At 46.9% G+C, this 25019-nt stretch overlaps 3 protein-coding genes across 5 annotated transcripts; 2 read left to right on the top strand and 1 right to left on the bottom strand.

Annotated features, from left to right (window-relative positions):
- Nucleotides 1–834: 834 nt before the first annotated feature.
- Nucleotides 835–10371, bottom strand: tubg1 (tubulin, gamma 1). The gene is made up of 11 exons (XM_061845442.1): nucleotides 10231–10371; nucleotides 9775–9887; nucleotides 8035–8202; nucleotides 7868–7936; nucleotides 6169–6248; nucleotides 5964–6090; nucleotides 4411–4497; nucleotides 4160–4309; nucleotides 3938–4090; nucleotides 2703–2864; nucleotides 835–1486 (listed from the first exon to the last, which is right to left on the bottom strand). The coding sequence occupies exons 1-11, from the start codon at nucleotides 10277–10279 to the stop codon at nucleotides 1289–1291; spliced, it is 1356 nt and encodes a 451-aa protein (XP_061701426.1). The 5' UTR covers nucleotides 10280–10371; the 3' UTR covers nucleotides 835–1288.
- On the top strand, nucleotides 10359–19242 carry retreg3 (reticulophagy regulator family member 3). Of its 2 annotated transcripts, none has more exons than XM_061845440.1 (10): nucleotides 10359–10463; nucleotides 11193–11407; nucleotides 12456–12562; nucleotides 14083–14113; nucleotides 14205–14331; nucleotides 15591–15675; nucleotides 15939–16076; nucleotides 16158–16237; nucleotides 16853–16985; nucleotides 17843–19242. In XM_061845440.1, the coding sequence occupies exons 2-10, from the start codon at nucleotides 11193–11195 to the stop codon at nucleotides 18379–18381; spliced, it is 1455 nt and encodes a 484-aa protein (XP_061701424.1). In that variant the 5' UTR covers nucleotides 10359–10463; the 3' UTR covers nucleotides 18382–19242. The 2 variants fall into 2 exon arrangements, with proteins under 2 accessions (XP_061701424.1, XP_061701423.1); XM_061845439.1 differs by lacking the exon at nucleotides 10359–10463 and adding an exon at nucleotides 10550–10952.
- An 888-nt stretch (nucleotides 19243–20130) lies between these two features.
- On the top strand, nucleotides 20131–24997 carry psmc3ip (PSMC3 interacting protein). 2 transcript variants are annotated; one of them, XM_061845452.1, is made up of 8 exons: nucleotides 20131–20422; nucleotides 20651–20751; nucleotides 20846–20935; nucleotides 21035–21146; nucleotides 21597–21742; nucleotides 24608–24661; nucleotides 24738–24797; nucleotides 24868–24997. In XM_061845452.1, the coding sequence occupies exons 1-8, from the start codon at nucleotides 20401–20403 to the stop codon at nucleotides 24922–24924; spliced, it is 642 nt and encodes a 213-aa protein (XP_061701436.1). In that variant the 5' UTR covers nucleotides 20131–20400; the 3' UTR covers nucleotides 24925–24997. The 2 variants fall into 2 exon arrangements, with proteins under 2 accessions (XP_061701436.1, XP_061701437.1); XM_061845453.1 differs by having other exon boundaries at nucleotides 20133–20419.
- Nucleotides 24998–25019: the final 22 nt, after the last annotated feature.

Here is a 25019-nt window from a genome sequence, read left to right as displayed (position 1 = left end):
GGTGGCGCTGGTCTACTTCCATATGTTTCCGAATAAAAGCGAGGCCTTCCAGGAATGGAATTTTGGCTTTGAATTGGCGGGAGGTGTTCGCTGTGCATTTTGCGGGCTTTGGAACGAACGATCGAGGTACGGAAAACGGACGGCTGGATGGATTTAAGCCGGAAAAATCTCAAGCAAGGGACCGTCTGACAATTTTTTGTCAGTGTTGATGCTTAAAAACAAAAACAACAACAAAGGCCACAATTTTTGCCAAGTTATAGGACGGACCAAAGATGTGTATTTTTTTTTTTTGATACATATATCGTTACAATTTTCCCTTTTCCCCGCAGTTGTCTGTTAAATCCTTTATTTTCGGAGCAATTTCGTGGAGCTGATCGTGCGGCTTTGTCGCCCATGTGACGATAAATACAAAAAAAAAAAAATTAAAAAGTAAAAAAAGAAAAGCCAGCAGCTTCGTGGATATCAGACGGATCTGCTCGACTTTGCTTCACAGCTGCAGGCAGCTCCGGGATATGATGTAGCAAAACAAGAAAAGAAAGCTTTTGTTTGTTTGTTTTTATATTCAGCTCGTTTGTACGCTGCATGGTACCTCTTTTATCTAACGTGTGTATAGTTGATTGCACTATTTTTTTTTAACTAACTTGGAAGTGCAATAAGACAAAAAAATGTAATTATTAATAATAAAAAAAAACCCCACCATTTTATCAGATTGTACAGTTTTGTCATTAATTGTAGTTTCCTATCTGTAATTTTTTTTTATGCTAGCAAATTTAAAATGCACACATACAAAATGATTCATTTTATATTGGATATAATTGCACGCTGTCAACAAAATTATCATCAAAATCATCTTTATTGTACATTTTAAATAGGGCCAAAAAGTAACGTAAAATAAAACGTGACCCGCGCACTCGCTGGCCACATTATTAGGTACACTCCCAATATTAATTTGAGTCATTTTGCGACGGCGTCATTCATAAAGCACCTCGATCGTCTTTGTCGATGCGGCCATTTTCTATCGGACCGAAGGAAGTGTGTTCTATTTGCCAGCTGCGGAACCTGCCTTTTAAAAATACATTTGACAAGCACAAGGACTCACAAGCGGATCATTCTCACTGGCCGCAGCTACCCATGATGCATTGCGCCGTGGCTCCCGAGGCTGCGGTGGACGGTTCGGTGGGAAGTGCCGAAAAGTATCGAACCGGGCCGATAAGTTGCGTGTCAGTGCTAGAAACCGTGAGACAACGGGACACTCATTTCGTGAGAGATGCCAACAAACGGCCTGCGCTCACTGCTCCTGCGTTCCCCACGAGATGTAGTCGGGCCTGGTGGCGGCGCTGTACTCGTCCACCAGCTGCTGCACCACCTCCCGCGAGTTGTCCAGCTCGTCGAAGTTGTCCTTAAAGATGTCCTCCTTGCGGAACTGCTCCAGGAAGGCCTCGCGCTTACGCAGCTTGTCGTACTGCCGGCACGTCCGCTCGAACAGCTTGCGGGAGGGGAGAACCGAAACAGAACCTTAAGATACCGGTCGCGGTAATTCCGGGCCTACAGAGCGCACCCGGTTACAAGTCTCTCCGGGTACATTTGTAAAGGAAATACCGTTTGGTACGTACATACGCAGGCGGCTGCGTAAAACCCGCGAGTTCCCACAATGAAAATGAGATTTTTGCAAAGATGGTCCACAAAAAGTTTAATGTTAGCACCGCGCTAGTGCTAACAGCACCGGTTAAAATAAAACTGTAAATGTCGCAGGCCGGCCAGTAACACAGCAGCAATACGCTAATGCTAGCCAACGCCCCACTAGCGCTAACGCTAACAGGACCGGTTAAAATAAAACTGTAAATATCAGACACGCCAGTAACACAGCAGCAATACGCTAATGCTAGCTGACGCTAACAGGGCCGGCCGGTTAAAATAAGACTAAATATCACTGAGACACACAAGTAACACAGCAGCAACACGCTAGTATAGCACTAACGCCAGCGCCACGCTAAAGCTAGTGCCGCGTTAGGGATAATGCTAACAGAGCCGGTTAAAATAAAACTTACTGCGAATATCACTGAGACGCGCTAGCGCTAACAGGACCGGTTAAAATAATACTAAATCTCATTGAGATATGCCAGTAACACAGCAACAACACGCTAGCATAACGCTAATGCCAGCGCCACGCTAAAGCAAGTGCCGCGCTAGGGATAACGCTAACAGAGCTGGTTAAAATAACTTACCAGTAAATATCACAGACACGCCAGTAACACAGTAGCAACACACCACCACAGCACTGATGCTAGCGCAGGGCTAACAGGGTGGGTAAAAGTCACTTCCTCGGCACAGATATTCCACCGGTCTCATTCTCACCTTTTCCGCTTGAATACCCCCTTGCAGCCGTTAGAAAAAATGCACAAATTAGCTGCATCACCGCATGAACCGCAGGATTGAAAGCGTGAAAAAAGTCGAGGCTTGTACGCCGAAAGTTACGGTAAAATGTTTTGTTTTGACCTGCAGGCAACACTGAACAATTGTTCAGGTTTCACGCTGTTTAGTGCCACTTCCAGTTGAAATTTAGTCACTTAGTGGCTAGCTGAATGCTAAATTGCATTTCTGTTGCAGCGCTGGACTCCTTCAGACGGCTTGACCAAATGGTGCAGAAAAGAGAACACGACACACATTCTTTATCCTCTGCATAGAACAAATACGAGACTTACTGAGGAGATGCTTGTGTGATTGGCCATCATGAGGCCGCTGACCCGGTGGGCTGACGGCAGGTACGGCGACTTCCTGGACAGCGCCACCTGGATGCTGGCGGGACCCCAGGGGATGAAACTGGCTAGTTTGCGCTCCCGGATCCTCTGGAGGCTTTTGTGCACCTGACAAAATGAAATCCAGTCATCGTGGCGCCTTTAAACGGCGACAAGACTTGACTTAACTAAAAAACGGGTGTGTAGACTTTTGTGGACCACACTAATCTTGATATTTCTTGTCAGTCAAAGTAGTAGTAATAGCAGGAGTCAACCCAAGCAGGCAAATAACACAAATAACGTGTTTAGTGCGTGTAGCAAAGAAAGAGACGGAGGCCACAGACTACCGTAATTCCTGGCCTGCAGAACGCAACGGAAAGTGTGTAAAGGAAATACCATTTGGTACATACGTAGGCCGCAGCTGTGTAAAAGCCGCAAGTGCCCATGTTGAAACTGACACTAAAACACGAGCTATTTGCAAAGACTGTACACAGAGAGTTTAACGCTAGCGCCGCCGCACTAACAGGGCTAGTTAAAAATAAATAAAAAACATACCGGTAAAAATCACTGAGATACGGCAGTAACACACTAGCGCAGCGCTAACACGGCCGGACTGGTAAAAGTCACTTCCTCGGCACATATATTCCACCGGTCTCCATCTGGTTATTAGCCTCACCGAGTACATACTTACAAAGAAAGACGGTACACAGAGATTTTAGCACTAATGCTAACAGGGCCTGTTAAAAAAACATACTGGTAAAAATCACAGAAACGGCAGTAACATGCTAGCGCAGCGCTAACAGGGCTGATACTGGTAAAAGTCACTTCCTCTGCACATATATTCCACCGGTCTCCACCTGGTTACTGGCCTCACCGAGTACATATGTACAAAGAAAGATGGTACACAGAGATTTTAGCGCTAACGCCAGCACTAACGCCGCCGCGCTAACGTGAACAGGGCCTGTTAAAAAAACATAATGGTAAAAATCACTGAGAAACGGCAGTAACACGCTAGCCCAGCGCTAACAGGGCCGGACTGGTAAAAGTCACTTCCTCGGCACATATATTCCACCGGTCTCTCTCTTACCTTTTCCCCTTCGCGTGCCCCCTTGCACGCACAAATTAGCCGCATCACCCGCAGGGTTGAAAAAAAGCCGCGGCTTCTCGGCCGGAAATGACGGTAGTTTGGAGGCGGGCGGTACCTGAGTGGGGTCCACCTCCCCCTGGATGATGTTGAGGATGGCGATGTAACAGTGGCTGGGCTGACGTTCTCTCCCCGTGGACACCATCACGTTCTTGGGCTGCAGGAGCCTCCTCATCACGTCCAGCACGGTGGTCTTCCTCACGCTGGCGACCTGCGCGGCGCCGGCGTGTCAACGACGCATCCCAACGATCCCGCGCCCGACGACGGAGGACACACTCACGGACTGGTCGGTGGTGAGCGGCGTGTAGCCCGTCATCAGGAAGTGGAGGCGCGGCGTGGGGATGAGCGAGGCGATGAGCCCGATGAGGTCGTTGTTCATGTACCCCGGGTAGCGCAGGGTCGTGGTGCTCGCCGACATGATGGTGGACACCTGTGACAAAGCATTAAAAAACGTCATTTCATCCTTCTGTTAATTTCTCAAAAATTACCGGGTTAATTTGCTGCGCGCCGCTTGCGCTCAGACTCACTCACCAGCTGGTTGATCTGCGAGAAGGAAGGGTTCTGGATGTGCAGCCTGTCGGTGGCGATGCGATTCAGCGCCGTGTTGTCCAGCACCACCTGAGCAGGGCCACAAGTATAACGCTTGTGTCGTGTACACAGTACGTGTCGAGGTAGTAGAAGAGTACCGTAATTTTCGGCCTATAACCCGCGACTTTTTTTCCTACACGCTTTCAACCCTGCGGTTTATGCGGTGATGCGGCTAATTTGTGCATTTTTTCTAACGGCCGCAAGGGGGCACTCAATCGGAAAAAGTAAGAGGGAAACTGGTGGAATATATGTGCCGAGGAAGTGACTTTTACCGGCCCTTTTCGTGCTGCTGCTCTGTTTCTGGCGTGTCTCAGTGATATTTACCGCTAAGTTTTATTTTAACCGGCACCTGTTAGCGTTAGCGCTAGCTTGAGCGCCATGCTACTATTAGCGCCACGCTTGCGTGTTTCTGCGTTAAACTCTTTCTGCGCACCGTCTTTGTAAATATTTCGTGTTTCAATGTGGGAACTTGCGGCTTTTACACAGCTGCGTCGTATGTATGTAAAAAATGGGCGGCTTGTGCCGTGATGCATTTTTTCTAACGCCCACAAGTGGGTACTCGAGCGGAAATAAAGCGTGAGACCAGTGAATGTATGTGCCGAGGAAGTGACTTTTACTGGCATGTTTTTTTTTTTTTTTAAACTGGCCCCATTCGTGCTGCGCTAGTGTTAGCACTGCGATAGCGTTAGCGCTGTGCTAGAGTGTTGCTGCCGCATCTCAGTGATTTTTACTGATATGTTTTTTTTAACCGGCCCTGTTAGTGCCGCGCTAGCTTGAGGACCACGCTACTGTTAACGCCGCGCTAGCATGGATCTGCTGTGTTACTGCCACGTCTCAAGTGATTTTGTTTTTTTTTTTTTTTAACCGGCCCTTGTTAGTGCTGTGCTACCATGTTGGTATTGTGTAGCTGCCACGGCTGGTTATTTTTGTTTTTTGTTTTAAAAACCAACCCTGTTCGTGCTACTGTGTTGTTGCTATGTGAAGCTAAGCTAAACTATTAAAACTTTGAAAACTCTTTGTGTACAGTCTTTGTAAATATCTCGTGTTTCAATGTGGGCACTTGCGGCTTTTACGCAGCTGCGGCGTACGTATGTACCAAATGGTATTTCCTTCACAAATGTACCGGGTGAGGTTTATAATCTGGTGCGCCCTGTAGGCCGGGAATTACGGTACAAAATGTGGACTGCGATCGTGAGAAAAGATGACAGCCCGTGGAGTGAATGGCAACACTGTATAAAATAAAACAAGAGGTCAGAGGAGTCATGTGCATCAGCGTCGCTCACGGCATGTTTCTCACACTATGTCCAATTCTTCAAAAAAAATAAAAATAAATAAAATTCCACATCAACCCTTGCTATGCCACAGGAGCGTGGGAACCAAATGTATTCAGCTGGCTGACATCATAACCTAATTCTATTAGCTGTTTTGTTTTGTCTCCTGCAAAAGAAAACAACAAAAGGTCCAAGTTCCCAGAACCAGGCCAACAATCTCCTCACCACGCAGTCGGCGTTCTGCGTCAGCCTCTTGAGCGTCAGCAGCGAGTTGTACGGCTGCACCACCACGTCGCTCATTTCGTCCTGGTTCGGGAAGACCGAGTAGGTCTGCACCAGCTTCTTCGGGTACCTGCTCACAAGAACGACACCCCTTTGTAAGACGGACGTACCTGGTTTTGGTTTCTGTTCTGCACTCGTGTTTTGCCACCTGTCGTTAAGCTTCTCCAGCAGGTAGGACCCCAGACCGGATCCCGTGCCCCCGGCGATGGAATGACACAGGACGAAACCCTGCGGGGGCAATAAAAGTTACTTAAAATAACCGGCAGCAGGCTTATTATCACACATGGCATTTTTTTTTTTTTTTTTATAAACGGCCCTCCCTGTAAATACCTGCCTTGTACTTGGGCCTTAGCTATTAGAGCCACACTTATTACACACCGCGCCCTGCCAACATACACATGCTCGCGTTGCCGCACCTCCCTTTCTCTCGCACGCGCTCAACGGTGACGTGGGGGTCGGGAACGCGAGCGTCTTACAGGAATCGCAGACGTTAGTGGGGAAATGGCTGTTATTTCACGAGGCGGACGGCTAAAGAAAGCATACACACAAAAAATAATAATAATGACAGCAGGAATAGGAGTTCAAAGTCGAAACAACCGTGCCGTTTCAACAAAAATGTCCATTTAATCGTGCTGAGAAATACCATTACTTTTATCAGATGTGGAAATAACCGCTGTATAACAATATACTACCGTAATTCAACTGCACCTGGTTATAAGCCTCACCCGGTACATTTGTAAAGGAAATACCATTTGGTACGCACATACAACGCAGCTGTTTAAAAGCAGCAAGTGCCCACTTTGAAACGAGATATTTACAAAGAAAGACAGTACACAGAAAGAGTTTAATGCTAGCACGGCGCTAACGCTAGCTGTGTAAAACCTCTGTAAAAGCCGCAGGTGCACATTGAAATACGAGATATTTACAAAGACGGCAAACAAAGTGTTTCACGCTAGAATGGCTCTAACACTAGCACAGCGCTAACACTAGCTGTGTAAAAGCCGCAAGTGCCCACATTGAAACACGAGATATTTACAAAGAAAGACAGTACAAAGAAAGAGTTTAATGATAGCGCGGCGCTAACGGTAGCTGTGTAAAAGCTGCAAGTGGCCACATTGAAACACGAGATATTTACAAAGACGGTACACACAAAGAGTTTAATGCTAGCACGGCACTCTGTGTAAAAGCCGCAAGTGCCCACATTGCAACCGACATTGACACGAGATATTTACAAAGAAAAACGGGACACAGAAAGAGGTTAACGTTAGTGCGGCGCTACCTAATGCTAACGCAGCGCTGACAGGGCCAGTAAAAAAAAAAAACCTTACTGGTAAAAATAACTGAGACACACCAGTAACATAGCAGCTACACACTAGCACAGTTTTAACGCTAGCGCAGCACTAACACTACCGGTCCCACTCATCTTTTCCGCTCGAGTCCCCCCTCGTGGCCGTGTAAAAAAAAAAAAAGAAAAAAAAAAAAAAGCACAAATTGCCCCCATCACCGCATAAACTGCAGGGTTGAAATCATGTGAAAAAAGTTGCGGCTTGTAGGCCGGAAATCACGATATATATTTTATGTACACTGTAGTAGTAATCAAGCTGCACGTCTTCACGTTTTTTTCCCCAGTGCCTCTCAGGTGGGCTGAAAGCACGTCCCTCAAAATAGAAGCTCAAACCCACAAAAATATAGGAAGCATTTAAAATCAAGCCACAAGCTTCAATAATTACTCCACTGAAATATAAAAAAAAATGCCTCCTCCCTGATAAGTGCTCAGTATTCTGTGCAGTTGGGGAAATAAAAACCTGCAGCCACTACTTAAGGAATTTCGGGATGTGAGAACTCACCTCCAGACTGTCGCTCCCATCTGCTTCGCGGTCAATGATGTCGAAAATGTCCTCTTGGATTTTTTTCCCCTGCGGAGAGTTTAAAAAAAAAAAAAAAAAAAGTTTGGATGTGTAAACGACGTCTTTAGGGCGCTCAAAGGCATTTCTGTCGCGATAAAAGTGCTGACCTGCGAGTACCCGCTGGCCCAGTTGTTCCCTGCCCCTCCGCCGTGCTCGGACAGGTAAATGTTTTCAGGGTTGTACAGGTTGGCGTAAGGAGAGTTGAGGATGGAGTGGATCACGCGAGGCTCCAGATCCAGCAGGACCGCACGGGGGATGTAGTGCTCGTCATCGGCCTGGCAAAAATCACAAAATGGCTTCACGGTTACCGAAAAGTAACTTTTTAAACCGGCTTTATGAAAATTGTTGTGAGTCTCTCGGGCGCACACCAGGCCACCAACTAAATCTTTTCTCAGCAGCATATTTCTGAAAAATACAGGCTGAGCAAAGATCCGGCAGGGCCGCACCTACCACGCTATCCTTCTGACGCTCCGTCCATGAGAAACATCGACAACTGATATTATGTTTCAATAACTTTAAATGTGATTAGTCATAACTAAACATAAACCATTTTATACAGGCTCTCTATATCGTGGAATATGTGAGATTGCGGGTGGCCGTGGATCCACTGGACTGTCTTCAAGAATGCCTGAACATCTGCAAAAGTCATCATATTAAAGTCACCTGGAATTTAAAGTTGTTCGAAAAAAACAAAAACGCAAAAGCGTCTTTGTTGGAACGTTCACGACTCTGAAGTAGGACATGGATTCGACCCTCCTCTGCTGCTATCTAGTGGAGCATTGCATCATTGCATGTATGCAACATTTGGGTCCGTGCCACCGATTTAAAAAAAAAAAAAAAAAGATTGGATGGCTCATTGGCCACCAAAATTGAAGCCGCCATCTTGATACTCCCAAAACAACCATGCTGACCGGTTAATCACCAGTTTCGCGGCTGTGAGAAAACATTCCACTGGTAAATTAGAAAGATTTACACTGACAGTTTGTTTGTAAAGGGTTGTTTTTATTTTCTGATGAACTTAATTCACTTGAACAAAGTTGTGTTTACAGTTGTTGTTCACTGTTCACTCTGCTTCACATTAATAGGCTGACCGTTTTTCGAGAAAAAGCGATGTACATATTTTCCCAAACTTCATCAGTGGATCAGCAAGGAAACACATTTTCTGTGACGTTTTTGATGAATTTCATCATACAGAACTCTGCAAATTCAGTTAGATTTTCAAATGCGAGGAAACTAGTTTAAAATTTTCTGTCTCAAATAGGACGTCACAGAGACAACAAATAAATAATGCATTTAGCATGTACTTTCCCATTGCGAGTCCTTATTAACAAAAATGTATCTGACTGACTTAAAATGTGATGTTTTTGTGACAAAAATATGCTTAGTTTTTTACTATGTTATGATGATTGTGCTTCGCAGCGTATTATGGGAAAAGTTAACATGTCACAAAAATCGGGTCCTAGCTAATATGCAAGCTTTCTTGGTAGTCATGGTGTTACATGTCTTTCCTTTGCCTTTTTGGGCTTACCAAGTCGAATTAAAAATCGTTCATTTTACCAGAACTGAAAAAATGTCAAGATCACACGACCAGTTTTAATTCTCTATGCCAAACTTTGAGAAAAACCATAATCCAACCTGTAAACCATGTCCTCCACACGTTTTGGGAGTACCAAGATGGCGGCCCAGTGTTTCAACCAGTCGTCACACCGGTCGATGTGTATGCTCTATCCAATCTTTTTTTTTTTTTTTTTTTTTAGATCAGTGCTCCACATTCTGAGCGCCGTCGCATGCAAATTAATTTCCCCAAAATAAAAACCCCATAAATTCGTCGAATGCACTGCGCGTACCTGGTAGAAGAAAACATCCTTTCTGTCGGTCCCTTCGGTGGCAAACTCCTCGACGATGCCCTCCGGACTGATGCCGTGCTCTGCACAGAGCTGCTTCCAAAACTCAAAGCCGACTGCAGACACACACGGGCGAGAAAAGGCGACATTTCATGCACACGGATGAGCACGTGGAATTTAATGCAGTCTTTCGCGTTTGGCATCTATGATGCGACGGCAGTCACTAGTCTGAAAAGCAGTGCTCGCTTGTGATCCACTCTGCTAACATAAACTAGACAGCGCGTTATAGCTCCGCGAAGCTGTGATATTAAGTCTGAATAGATTTGATGACAATATTTTGGTGACGTCAACCAGTGGCTAAAAGACAACCCCCCCTATCTGAGCTACTTGCTAAGCCAAATGGACGTGATGGCTGTGAAGCGACGTAGATTGACGTAATGTTGTTTTGACTTCACATACTTTGGTTGCCGCACTGTCCAAGCTGTAGCGTTATGATTTCCCGTGGCATCCTGGCGTCTTGGGCGGCGCCTTATTTGGCCAGCGTGCTCGCCGTTTGCTTCTTTAGCTAGCCTGCTAGCCGCGGCTAACTTGTTTCCCGCTTGCCTGCTGCTGAATTGTGACGCCGGACGAGGACTTCTTTGTTTTATTGGAGGAAGTAAAAATGTGACACTGCCCCCTAGAGGCCAACGTTGGTACGATACATTTATTGACATCTGTCGATGTCATTGTGAATGATTACGTTACTGGGAAAAAAATGCGTTCTTCTTGGGAGATTACAGTGTTAGTTACATTTCTAAAATATCCGCAAAGGCTCTTATTCACTTTCTAGTTGAAATATTTCTATTTTCCAAAATTTTTATTCGTCACAAAACGCAAGTTGAATGTCCTTGCATTCATGAGTCATTTGTGAGATCTGAAATATCGTTTTCAAAATAGCTGTAATTACAGACAGAATATAAAAGTTATAATTAAGGCAAATGAAAATGTTACAGTTCAGTAATTAGATAAATTTGAATCAACCTTGTACTTAAAAAAAATGTAATTATTCCGATTATCGAAAACGCAAGATGTCACTTCTGTCCACGCGCATTCTGATTGGACGAGAGAAGGCTGAGAAAAACAGGTTCCGCCATATTTGCAGTTCAACGACAAAATCTCCGACGTGGTAAAATGCTCAAATAGTAAGTGTCAGCTCATTTTTCACACTTTACATAATGTCTTCGGGGGGGGGGGGGACGACATGGCTTCTAATACCTCCGGGCGGCTCCTCGAAGACACTCGGCCGTTGATATCGCTCTTAAACGCGGCTAGCTTGTAGCAAGCCAATGTTTGCCTGGCTGGCGCTGTTTATTGCCCTCCTCCACTTCGCACGTCAAGTGTTTCTTTCCTGACACGTTTTTCTGTCCCCCCCCCCCCCCAAGATGGCCCACGCGCGGGGGACGGAAGACGCGCCGGCGGCGCCTCGAAGCGGACCGGGCTCCGGCGAGAGGGACGCTCGGGTGCGGGCGGCCAAAGCGGCGCTGCAGTCCCGGCTGGGGCCCTACGAGCCGCTGCTCACCTACCTGCAGTCGGTTCTGGTGTGGGAAAGACCCGTCCAGTGTCTGCTGCTCTACGTGCTGGTCAACGCTGTGTTCTGGTGAGCGACACTAAGTCTTTTCACTTCTCTTTTTATTTTTATTATGATTTTTATCCCCCTATTACACTGGTCACAAAATTCACTTCACGTCCAGCACGTTTGAATCAAAAGTGGTGCAAAAATTGTATCAATAATGCCCTCGGAAGGGTGACAATCCTCACTAATTTGGAGTTATGCATGTAACAATATGTTTATTATTGTGTTTGTAGTGTGTAGTGGTGTAAGAACTACTTCGTTTTTAGCATTCTAAACAGTGAGTTAAATGTATGGTGCAAATGTACCCAGTGTTGCGTTTTGTTTCCTGCCAGTAAATGCACTTTTTTAAAAACATAAATTGTATTACAAGTCTGTCTATGGAGGCAGGTGTTGTGTACCAATGTTATGCCATGTCAATTTCATTTTTATTTATTTAACTGCAAATAATGCCCCCTGAGGTGCTTACATGGGGCACCTGAGCTTTGCTCAGGAAGTGAATTAACATTTCTAAAGAAGCTTATTTCCATATTTTTTCCACATTTTTTCCCTCCCTTTGACAGATTTGTACAATCTAAACTATAAAATTCAGATTAAAGCCAATATCGTACATTGACGCGTCTGCTCACCCTAGAAGGACAACCAGAATATTGCGATTGTAAAGATTGCGATGATCATTCTATTTTTGTAAGGTTTTGTTTGTTTGTCCGATTTGTTGGCGTGTCTAAATCAAATTTTCCAGATCTTTGCACTTCGGAGATCACATGGCTACCCCAATTACAGGCAAATTCTTTGTGGGCTCAATCTCCCGGCCGTAGCTTTTTGCAGCATTACTGTTTTGCGGCAAAAAAAACAACCACGATAATAACCGTGTTATTATAGTGTAACGATGCAGAAAAGTAATTGTTGTAATTGTATCTCCCCGTGTATAAGATCAGCATTGTGTTTGCTTAATGTATTAAGGTCCCAGCCTTACATAACAATCTTATATCATTTCGCAGGCTTTTTGGTTCAGTGGATGTGAGAACAAGGGTCATTTGTTGTTGTTGTTGTTATTGTTGTTGTTTTCCTGCAGGTTCTTTGCACTGACTTCTCTGCGTCTGCTGTTCTTACTGGCGTCCAGCCTGGCCTTGGTGGTGTGCGTTGACACGTGGAGGAACAAGATCTGGCCCAAGCTCAGAGGTGCTCGCATGTTTCCACTCTGGAAGCACGACGTGCGGTCGGCGTTCTTTTCAGTCAGGTGCGACAAAAGCGAAGAGATAAAGCCACCTGTCGGCGCCGCACAAACGCCGGACTCAGCGAGGGATTTGCGTGTCACCTCCAGCAGTTAAATGTCACATTCATGCGTCCAAACTCGCCTCTCGTACCGTCCTGATCTTGACGAGCGGCGCAGATGAGCTCGCAGACCGGTGCCCGCCAGAATAATCAGGGCTATTTTCGGAACGCAAATAAATCTAACGTCAACAACTGGATCAGTGGGCAATCTTTGACCGACGCTCACAAAGTCAATAATCAATTTGAACGCTGCAGCTGAGCAAGTTCAGATGCGCGGCGACTATTTTGGAAACGTGACAAACATCTTTAAAAGGAACACGGGGGGGGGGGTCCTGAGTTCCATTCTCCAATTTATACACAAATAGAAACGCGACATACTCTTCATCACTAACCTAAACATACATCCATCCATTTTCTTTGCCACTTATCCTCACGAGGGTCACAGGGAGTGCTGGAGCCTATCCCAATTGTCAACGGGCAGGAGGCGCGGTACACCCTGAACTGGTCGCTAGCCAATCGCAGGGCACATGGAGACAAACAGCCGCACCTCATAATCACACCTAGGGGCAATTTAGAGTGTCCAATTCATGTTGCATGTTTTTGGGATGTGGTAGGAAACTCGAGTACCCGGAGGAAACCCACGCGGGCACGGGGAGAACTTGAATACTCCACACAGGCCGGTCTGGGATTGAACCCGGGACCTCAGAACTGTCAGGCCAACGCCTCTGTCAGAAACCGTAGAAATCCCCAGTTGCCTCGTCATATTGACATGAAATTTATGAACTGGTTTTGGAATCTGAAATCAAACTTAACGGGTTTTTCAGCCATTGTTCACGTCTGGTAACACAAAAATGCTTATAACATCTCAACACTGCCATTTATGATGCATAAAAATGTGAAATGTCGGGACATGTTTTCACAAGAATCGGGGATTTTGACACTGATGATTTACCTTCGCGGGCCACATAAAATCGCGTGGCGGACCAGATCTGGCCCCCGGGCCTCGAGTTTGACACCTGTGATCCGTCCTTAAAAACATAAGCCAAAACTGAACTGAAAAACGGCAAACCCCGAACAGGGAAAAAGATGATTTGTATGACAAATACCGGTAGTTCTTCGACATTCCTCTAAAATCAATGAAAAATGCTCAGTATGGCGGTAGGTAACCTCTTCTGATGCTTGACCTCGTATTCTCACATCACTGCGCAAAATAGAAAAATTAGTTGCCTGCCGACTGTAACCTTGAAGTGTCAAACTTACAATAAATATTTGTATGAAGAACACATTTAGGCTCTGAAGATTGTAAAATGGTCAAATGAAAAACGTGAAGAATGGTGAAAACTGAGCGTGCCGCCGTATGCATTTCGTAATCCGTTGTCGACTGACGACGCCTTGTAATCAGTTTTTATTTTTCATTTTCTTCGCAGTCAGAAACCAGGACGAATCCGAAAGCGAGAGGTTGGTCAACAGCAGCGGACATTTTGTATTCCTGACAGAATTAGAATGGAAGCATGAATGCAATGATGTGATGTGACGTTTCCACGCGCAGCTGGGGCCTGGTGCAGCCCGGCGTCCTCAGCGTGCCCGAGCTGTGCCACCACGTGGCCGAGGCCTGGGTCAGCGCCGTTGTGCTTGGGTCCAACGTGATCCAGTTCAAACGGCTCAACCCCGGAAGGGTGAGGATAGTGTCGTTGTTATGAGTATAAACAGTGCACCGCATCATCTGTTTTATATATTTTAACCGTCGCGTCATAAAGTACCGTAATTTCCTGCCTACAAGCCGCCACTTTTTTCACACGCTTTCAACCTGGCGGCTTATGCGGTGATGCGGCTAATTTGTACATTTTTTTCTCACGGCCGCTTGGGGGTACTCGAGCGGAAAAGGTAAGAGGGAGGCCGGTGCCGTGGAAGTGACTTTTACCGGCCCCGTTAGCGCTGTGCTAGCGTGTTGCTGCTGTGTTACTGGCCTGTCTCAGTTATATTTACCGGTAAGTTTTATTTTAAATGGCACTGTTAGCGTTAGCGTTAGCACTAGCGTAAGCGCCACGCTACAGTTAAACTTTTTTTATGTACCGTCTTTCTTTATAAATATCTCATGTTTCAATGTGGGCGCGTGGCTTTTACACAGCTGCGGCGTATGTATGTACCAAATGGTATTTCCTTTACAAATGTACTCGGTGAAGCTAGTAACCAGGTGGAGACCGGTGGAATATATGTGTCAAGGAAGTGACCTTTACCAGCTGCATTAGCGCTGTGCTAGCGTGTTGCTGCTGTGTTACTGGCCTGTCTCAGGGATATTTACCGGTAAATTTTATTTTAACCGGCCCTGTTAGCGTTACCACTAGCATTAGCGCCGCGCTAGCGTTAAACTCTTTCTGTGTACCGTCTTTCTTTGTAAATATCTCGTGTTTTAATGTGGGCACTTGTGGCTTTTACACAGCTGCGGCGTAAGTATGTGCCAAATGGTATTTCCTTTACAAATGTGGAATGTATGTGCTGAGGAAGTGACTTTTACCAGTCTGGCCCTGTTAGCGCTGCGTGAGCGTGCTACTGCTGTTTCTCAGTGATTTTTTTTTTTACCAGTATGTTTTTTTTAAACAGGCCCTGTTAGCGTGCGTGGCGGTGTTAGCGCGGCAGCGCTAGTGTTAAAATGTCTGTGTAGTATTTTTCTTTGTAAATATCTAGTGTTTCAATGTCGGTTTCAACCTTTTACACGGCTGTGGCCTATGTATGTACCAAATGGTATTTCCTTTACAAATGTACTCGGTGAGGCTTATAACCAGGTGCACTCTGTAGGCCGGGAATTACGGTAATACATTAAAAGAAAAGACCACAATTTGTAGGATTACAATAGACATATTTGGTGTGGCTGATTTTGTTGCTATGCGTAATCCACCACTCATCACAACATGTTCGCTTCGCTTGTGCGTTGCAGTTTTGCATCCTGACCTGCTGCCTCCTCTCCTCTTTGGCCGCGATCGGACGCTACGTTCCCGGCCTGGTGCTTTCCTACGCGGCTTGTGAGTCCCCGCCGAGCCGGGCTATTCAAAATTCACAGGTGTTGAAAAGGGGATCGTCGGGGCTCGGGAGGCGAAGGGCAGCCTAGAAAAATGAGACAGCAGGGTGAAGGCAGGGAGACAGATAGACAAATAGGTCGGATGTGTTGAAAACCCTCACTTAACTTCTGGCGGATGAGCCAAAATTCCTCCTTGAATCCATCACAGCTAATTAAAAAAAAACCAATCCATTTTTGTCAAAATTTTCTCATTTTGTCTCGCCCCAGTGTTGGCGACCCTCCTGGTCCCTCTGGCGGCCCACAACAGGGTTTTTCAGCGCGTGTATGTGAAGCTGGAGCCGGTCCTGCAGCGGCTGGACTTCAGCGTCTGCGGCTACATGATGTCCAAGCCGCTCGACAACCAGTGTGAGGAAGCGTCGCCGCCGCGCGTATTCGTTCCTCAACAGGAATGTGCACAAAATAAAAGCTTTTGGATCTTCCCTGCAGTCCTGCGCTTGCCTCTGCACGGCGTCATCTCAGGTGAAGGCAGCGACAGTGAGGAGGAGCTGGCAGCCTTCTGTCCTACGGTCAGATTGCATCACAAAACTGTTGTTTCTAAGAAAAAAAAAAAAAAAAAAAAAAAATTGTCACTGGGCCATTATGACTGAAACCATAAAAATCATATTTAAGTGTTAAAAATGATCAACTAGTTTTGGAATCACAAATCACTATTGTTGGCGTTTGGTAACACAAAAATGCTCGCAATATTTCAACGTCATCATTTATGACATGACAATTTGAAATTTTTGGTTCATTAACAAAAATCATGGAAGTCTATACATGTGATTTGCCTCCGCCGGGCCACATAAAAGGAGGTGACGGGCCGCATCTGGCCCCCGGGCCTTGAGTTTGACACCTGTGTACCAGTCGATTTTTCTACTCCACAGTGTGGGTTAGTCACTAGTGTGAACTGAATTTGAAAAAGAAAATGCAAAAGGAAATTAAAACTAGCTGTAGTAGAAATAGTTTATAATCCTTTACCGGGTTTGGTGAATTTAAGGGCAAAGTGTATAATGTACTTAGTTTAGTGTCACATGGTTACACATCAGATATTTTTATGATAACATCCATTTCAATTTTTCAATTTCTTGACTTTAGTATAGTTGCAAGCTTTTAAAGTACAGCTCCGTGGTTTCTTAAAGTTTGACGACGTCGTCGTGGCGAAGGAACTGGCTCTGACCGACTCCGAGCACTCCGACGCTGAGATTTCCTACACTGACAATGGAACGTTTAACCTATCCCGGGGCCAGACGCCGCTGACCGAAGGCTCCGAGGGTGCGTTAATTATTTTCCATCCTCCTTTCTGGGCAGCACAAAATTCTGAAGTCAAGGGTTCGAATCCTGGCTGTGGCCTTGCTGTTGATGTATATTCTCCCCGTGCTTGTTTGGGTTTTCATCGGGTACTTCAGCTTCTTCCCATATTCTACAAATCAATGGTTGCTTCTTTGAAATTGTCCCATGGTGTAAATGTGTATACCGTAATTTCCGGCCTATGAGCCGCGACTTTTTTCAGGCTTTCAACCCTGCGGTTCATGCGGCGATGCGGCTAATTTGCGCATTTTTTCTAGCGGCCGCAAGGGTGCACTCGAGCGGAAAAGGTAAGAGCGATTGAGACCGGTGGAATACATGTGCCGAGGAAGTGACTTTTTCCGGCACAGCCCTGTTACTGCTGCGCTAGCGTGTTACATTCGTGTCTTAGTGATTTTTACCAGTATGTTTTTTTTAACTGGCCCTGTTAGCGTGGTATTAGCTTGGCAGGGCTAATGTTAGCGTGGCGGGTGCTAGCGTTAGCTTTAGCGTTAGCATGGCGGTGCTAGCGTTAGCATTAGCACAGCGCTAGCCTTAGCATGGTGGCACTAGCGTTAAACTCATTGTGTACCGTCTTTCTATGTACATATCTCGTGATTCAATATGGGTTTCAATGTAGACACATGCGGGTTTTACACAGCTGTGGCGTGTGTCTGTACCAAATGGTATTTCCTTTACAAATGTACTGGGTGAGGCTTAGAACCAGGTGCGCTCTGTAGGCCAGGAATTACGGTTCTTACCTGGGACTCAATGAGAATTATCGTTATAAAAAGGAAAAAAAAAAGATGGCTCTTTTGTCTGAATGTTAGTTTTTCCCCATTCAGATCTGGACAAACACAGCGACCCCGAGGAATCTTTCGCTCAGGACCTCCCGGACTTCCCTTCCATCAACCCGGACGCCACCCTGATGGACGACGACGACGACACCAGCATCGGCCTTCCCAGCTCGGCTCTGTCCGGGCTACAGAGTCCCCGCACCTCCGTGCTGGATGTGGATGCTCACCTGGACTCGGACCAGGAGGACCTGGACGCCGAGATGTCCCTCAGCGGCCTGCCGCCCGCCTCCGACTTCATGGGCGACCTGGCGGGCGACATCGCCAGCAACATGATCCGGGCGGCGCTGGTCGGCGCCATGCAGCCTCGACGTCCCTCCGCCCAGCGCAGGCGGGCGCCCCCCAATGCGGGCCCCCACCGCGGCTACCGCAAGCAATCCAGCTCGGAGCTGGACACGGACTTTGACGTGGAAGACTTTGAGATGCTGGATCAGTCCGAACTGAGCCAGATGGAGTCTGTGGAAGAAGGGCAACGGAGAGCGAGTCAGGGCTCGAACTTCCTATCCAGCCTGCTCGGTAAACCGCAGTAACGGTGAAAAAGTCGCTTTTAACGAGTGTGTTGGAGTCTTGGATAGTAGCAAAATATATTTTAATGTTCCACCCCTGCCCCGTGTGGTTCAGAATCACTTTTATCACTGAATGTCTCTGGATTCTATTGATTGGATAATGAATCGGCATCATTAATTTTATTTTTTTTTTGGGGGGGTGGGGGTTCATCTCTTTTTAGGCTGCGAGTTGCCGGGTTAAAAATGCTGTTTTTCCAAACTACCGGCCACTTTTCCCACAGAGGTCCGGACAAAATTAGGGCTCTAACCAACGCGGGACCAAATGTGACGTTCTCATTTGAGGCGTTCGTGTTGCTTTCACAGAAAGTGGTTAATTCGTACGTTTCCACAGTTGTTGCGCTGCTGATTTTGACTTTGTTGCTGTTCTCCAAAGTTGCATGTCGATATTTTGTGTGTTTATCCTCCCAGATGAAAGTTAGTCTTGTGTGATTATTATTATTATTTTTTTTTTTTGCCGTGTGAACAAATTCAGGCAAATTCTGGATTAATTTGTCTTTCCCTTTAAATTGCATAATCACCCAAGTGTAGTTGTAAATTATGATGGACATTTTTCAAGATGTACGTAAACAGTTAAGATTTACACTGTACTTTGTTTACTTTCAAGTAAACCGTTATTACAGTATTTCAGTTTAGTAAAAGTGGCCCATGAATCTTGTAAGTATGCCATGACTGATAAAACGATGACATTGTCAGCCGTGCACTAGTTCCGTGAGCCGCAGTTTAGTTATGATCAGAATTTCAGTTTTAATGTGTGGTTTTGAGGAGAAATATCACCTGTGAACAATCTGTACATTAAAACCGCTGGATTCACTTTACAAAGAACAATTGACACGGCTCAATTGTGTATTTTCTTCTCTGCAATCGTTTTTATATATGTTTTGATGTGCAAAATTATATTGAATAAACTGTTTTCGACTAAACTAATTTGTGTCTAAAAAACACCTGAGTTCACTTTCAACATGGGCTCGAAAGAATTGCGTCTGCTCAGGTGTGTCCTTTCTTTTTCTGTGCAATGTATAGAGAAGAGACTTTTCAGCTAAAGTTTATGAGAAACAATTGCCCTATAATGTGCTTCGGGCGACTATGAGCCACTGAAAAAAAAGACCGGATAGCCGCTATCAGCATACTCATGGAGCAATATGTCGATTGGTGGAAGCCAGTTGGCCGCCATCTTGGTACTCCCTAAATTTACGGCGGACATGATTTACAGGTTGGATTATGTGGGGTTTTTCCTCAAAATTTGGCGAATAGGATTAAAACTGGTCGCGTGAGGTTGACATTTTTTTTCAGTTCTGGTAACAGGAAGGATTTTTAATTCGACTTGGTAAGACAAAAAAAGGCTAAGTGCAAAGGAAAGACATGACAGCGTGACTACCAAGAAAGCTTGCATACGATTTCCGTGACATGTTAAACTTTTCCCAAAATACGCTGTGTTTTCGCGAAAAACCGTCGGCCGATAAAGCAGAGAGTGAACAACAACCGTAAACAAAACTTTGTTCGAGTGAATTAATCTCATCAGGAAATAAAAAAAAAAAACGTTTACAAACAAACTTTAACAATGTCAAAGTTAATATTTCAAATTTACCTATGGAATGTTTTCTCACAGCCACGAAACTGTCGCTGCACAGGTCGGCATGGTTTTGGGAGTATCAAGATGGCGGATGGCGACTTCCATTTTGGTGGCCAATGAGCCATTCAGTCTTTTTTTTTTTTTTTTAGAAGAGTGCAATGAGCTCTCACTCTGTTTATTGTTACGTATATGATTTGCACGAACTGCACAATTTGTCATAAAAATAATTCAATGAATTAAATTATTCAAAAATATTAATTTTGTAGTTTCGGCAAAGAGGCGCGGCGGGAGTGCGAGCAGTTAGATAAATCGTTACGTGTGTATCTTCGCACAATAAGCAATCTGCGTGACGCTTCACTTTGCGCGAAAGTCGGTTTGGGAAGAAGGCGGAAGCGACTGAGGACGACGTGAAAATGAGTAAAAAGGACAACAACAGTAAGTTATCATTTGACCACTATCCTCATTTCGTTTTAATTTATTGGAAAATGTAAATTGCCGCGAATGTGGTTAGTTTAGCTAGGAAGCCAAAAGTCACATGCTAGTGACGAGAAGCACAGTATCATGCCACGCACGGCTTAAGCTGTACAAGAGCACAATGGCTATTTTTTTTACAATGAAAGAGTAGTAAATACGGTCAAAGTGAACCCATCGTCACCCACACAGGCGCCGCTGTCATTCTCGCCTACCTGAATGCCAAGAACCGTCCTTACAGCGCCCAGGATGTCTTCTGCAACCTCCAAAAACAGCACGGATTGGGGAAAACGGTCAGACTGAGACTTGGGCCAAACAACAGTGTGTTGAAAATAATAATAATGATAATAATCAAAAATAAGACATTGTGATCGTTTGCCTCAAAAGGCGGTGGTCAAATCCATGGAGCTGCTGGCGCTGGAGGGCAAGATAAAAGAGAAAACTTACGGAAAACAGAAGATTTATTTTGCCGATCAGGTAAAGGGGATTGAGGGGCATTTCTTGACCTCATGACCCCAAGCAAGTACACCCCTCCCCCGGCCCCCATCTTTACACGTTGATCACTATTCTTCACAGGATCAATTTAAAAACGTGAACGACGCAGACCTGAAGGCCATGGACAGTCAAATTTCAAACCTCAATGAGAAGATGCAGGCCCTCAGCCAGAACTGCAGACAGATGGAAGCAGGTAGAGGAGTACAAATTTATTAAAATCAGATTTTTTTAATCTCCATAAATGCCTCCGTTTGCTTTGGGTCTTGAACTAGCAGCCCTCACGTCCTTGCTGTTATTGTAAATTTTTAATTTTGGGGGATTTTGGCCATTCTTCTGACTGATTTTAACTCAATCCCAAAACAAAATGTAGAATTTGTGACTAATAGGCTCCCCTTTTGTTTGTTTTTTTTTAAATATATATATTTTTTGGGGTGGGGGTGGAGCTTTACTGTTTTTCCCCAAAAAACAAATAAAAGTCTACACAGGGAAATCACATCATATAATGACTTTGTCATTTTTCATCCAAAACATGGAAATTTTACCATTCAGTTTCTGAAGGGAATATGTTGCTTTGAGCATTTTTTTTTCCTGGTGGGAATTTATGATTTATGAATGAATGTCTGTGCTCAATATATCGTTGCAGAGCTGAAGGAGCTCAACGGCAGCCTGACCACGCAGGAAATGACGTCAGAGATCGCCCGGCTGAGAGACGAGTGTTCGGGATGCCGCGAGCGTCTGGACAAGATAAAGTCGGTCGCCAATCACGTCACGCCTGAGGAAAAAGACAAGGTTTGGCTCTTGTGGTTTCTCAATTGTTTACTAAATATAGATAAATTTGCTTCTAAATTTTTAACAAAATTTGACAAAGACGTCAAACACCTCACGGGCGCTCTAATCAATTCGAATGCAAGTAAACAGGTATTATTACACTTTTGTTTTTTAAGGGAAATTACGGTGGTTTGGAATAAAAATGTGTCCAATAGGTCATGTCATATGTACTGTATCTTGAAAATATGATTTTAATCCTCTCGCATTTAATTGTGTTTTGAGAAGATTTTTATCGACAATTACGAATTTCGGCGAGTCACATGACCTACGTACGCGGATGTGACGTAACTGGCGCGGCAACAAAGACTCGCTTACGTCAAGAAACAATTGTGGTCTGCGCTGATGTCTCGGATTTATCCTCATCTGATGAAAAAATAGTATCGGTTGATCGGGAAGACGGAGGAATACTTCCATACAGATTTCAACCTGTGGCTGTAAATAATGTAGAATGTTCGGAAGGTTCATCGGACGGCAATGACCCCGAGTCGGACTTGCTAGGGGCTGGTTGTCGCTCGCGTCCCGCCGGAGTTCGCCAGCGGCCGGTCGCTCGCCGCTAGAGTTCGCCAGCGGCCGGTCGCTCGCCGCTAGAGTTCGCCAGCGGCCGGTCGCTCGCCGCTAGAGTTCGCCAGCGGCCGGTCGCTCGCCGCTAGAGTTCGCCAGCGGCCGGTCGCTCGCCGCTAGAGTTCGCCAGCGGCCGGTCGCTCGCCGCTAAGAGTTCGGCCGGTCGCTCGCCGCTAAGAGTTCGCTCGTGGCCGGTCGCTCGCGCTAAGAGTTCGCTCGTGGCCGGTCGCTCGCCGCTAAGAGTTCGCTCGTGGCCGGTCGCTCGCCGCTAAGAGTTCGCTCGTGGCCGGTCGCTCGCCGCTAAGAGTTCGCTCGTGGCCGGTCGCTCGCGCGCTAAGAGTTCGCTCGTGGCCGGTCGCTCGCCGCTAAGAGTTCGCTCGTGGCCGGTCGCTCGCCGCTAAGAGTTCGCTCGTGGCCGGTCGCTCGCCGCTAAGAGTTCGCTCGTGGCCGGTCGCTCGCCGCTAAGAGTTCGCTCGTGGCCGGTCGCTCGCCGCTAAGAGTTCGCTCGTGGCCGGTCGCTCGCCGCTAAGAGTTCGCTCGTGGCCGGTCGCTCGCCGCTAAGAGTTCGCTCGTGGCCGGTCGCTCGCCGCTAAGAGTTCGCTCGTGGCCGGTCGCTCGCCGCTAAGAGTTCGCTCGTGGCCGGTCGCTCGCCGCTAAGAGTTCGCTCGTGGCCGGTCGCTCGCCGCTAAGAGTTCGCTCGTGGCCGGTCGCTCGCCGCTAAGAGTTCGCTCGTGGCCGGTCGCTCGCCGCTAAGAGTTCGCTCGTGGCCGGTCGCTCGCCGCTAAGAGTTCGCTCGTGGCCGGTCGCTCGCGCGCTAAGAGTTCGCTCGTGGCCGGTCGCTCGCCGCTAAGAGTTCGCTCGTGGCCGGTCGCTCGCCGCTAAGAGTTCGCTCGTGGCCGGTCGCTCGCCGCTAAGAGTTCGCTCGTGGCCGGTCGCTCGCCGCTAAGAGTTCGCTCGTGGCCGGTCGCTCGCCGCTAAGAGTTCGCTCGTGGCCGGTCGCTCGCCGCTAAGAGTTCGCTCGTGGCCGGTCGCTCGCAGCTAAGAGTTCGCTCGTGGCCGGTCGCTCGCCGCTAAGAGTTCGCTCGTGGCCGGTCGCTCGCCGCTAAGAGTTCGCTCGTGGCCGGTCGCTCGCCGCTAAGAGTTCGCTCGTGGCCGGTCGCTCGCCGCTAAGAGTTCGCTCGTGGCCGGTCGCTCGCCGCTAAGAGTTCGCTCGTGGCCGGTCGCTCGCCGCTAAGAGTTCGCTCGTGGCCGGTCGCTCGCCGCTAAGAGTTCGCTCGTGGCCGGTCGCTCGCCGCTAAGAGTTCGCTCGTGGCCGGTCGCTCGCCGCTAAGAGTTCGCTCGTGGCCGGTTCGCTCGCCGCTAAGAGTTCGCTCGTGGCCGGTCGCTCGCCGCTAAGAGTTCGCTCGTGGCCGGTCGCTCGCCGCTAAGAGTTCGCTCGTGGCCGGTCGCTCGCCGCTAAGAGTTCGCTCGTGGCCGGTCGCTCGCCGCTAAGAGTTCGCTCGTGGCCGGTCGCTCGCCGCTAAGAGTTCGCTCGTGGCCGGTCGCTCGCCGCTAAGAGTTCGCTCGTGGCCGGTCGCTCGCCGCTAAGAGTTCGCTCGTGGCCGGTCGCTCGCCGCTAAGAGTTCGCTCGTGGCCGGTCGCTCGCCGCTAAGAGTTCGCTCGTGGCCGGTCGCTCGCCGCTAAGAGTTTGCTCGCGGCTGGTAGCTCGCCGCCGGCGGTCACTCGCAGCCCGCCATCGGAGCTTGCTCGCGGCCGGTCGCCGGAGCTCGCTTGTGCCCCGCCTCCAAAGCTCGGTCGTGGCTGGTCGCTGGCCACCGGAGCTCGCTTGTCGGACTCTGCGTCATTCCTGTCCGAAGAACCATCCGAAAATTCCACATGATTTACACCTAAAGGTTGAAATCTGTATGGAAGTATTTCTCAGTCTTCCCGATAAACCGACACTGCTATTTCCTCACCAGATGAGGATAAATCCGAGAAATCAGCGCTGGGCATAATTGTGCCCCGTCTAATCGAATGTTTGGCACAGCACATAATACGTCACATCCGTGCACATAGGTCATGTGACTCGCCAAAATGGCGGCGTGGCTGAAAATTCGTAATTGTCGTTAAAAACCGTCTCAAAACACCATTAAATGAGAGGATTAACATCAAATTTTCAAGATACAGTACATATGACGTGACCTATTTGATACATTAATCCAAATCACCGGAATTCTCCTTTAAAGTTTTGTTTTTAGATCCTCGTGATTTTTTTTTTTTTTGCAGGTTTTGAAAGAGCACAACATTTACGTGAAAGAGTGGCGGAAAAGGAAGAGACTGGTAATAATGTGAAGTCTTCTTCACTATTGTCATTTCCAATGTGGAATCCATTTTTTTTCCCCCCTAATACACTCAGGCTTCGGACATGATGGATGCAATCCTGGAAGGATATCCTAAGAGCAAGAAGCAGTTCCTGGTGGGTGAAATGAAACATTTGGAATTGAATGAAAGCACGATACTGTACATCCATGGTGTTGTCCTTTCAGGAGGAGGTTGGCGTGGAGACGGACGAAGACTACAAGGTGGTCGTGCCGACTGTTTGAAGACCAGTTTTCTGTAATTGAAAAAAGGTACCAAACGATCCTGCTCCCTGATTAAGAATTTATGTAAAATCTGTACACTTCCTTTTGTTCTTATT

This window comes from Syngnathoides biaculeatus, chromosome 16 (assembly GCF_019802595.1).
Source record: "Syngnathoides biaculeatus isolate LvHL_M chromosome 16, ASM1980259v1, whole genome shotgun sequence".
Taxonomy (NCBI): Eukaryota; Metazoa; Chordata; class Actinopteri; order Syngnathiformes; family Syngnathidae; genus Syngnathoides; species Syngnathoides biaculeatus.
The sequence above is the reverse complement of the archived record's forward strand: the minus strand, read 5'-3'. Positions and strand labels throughout refer to the sequence as shown.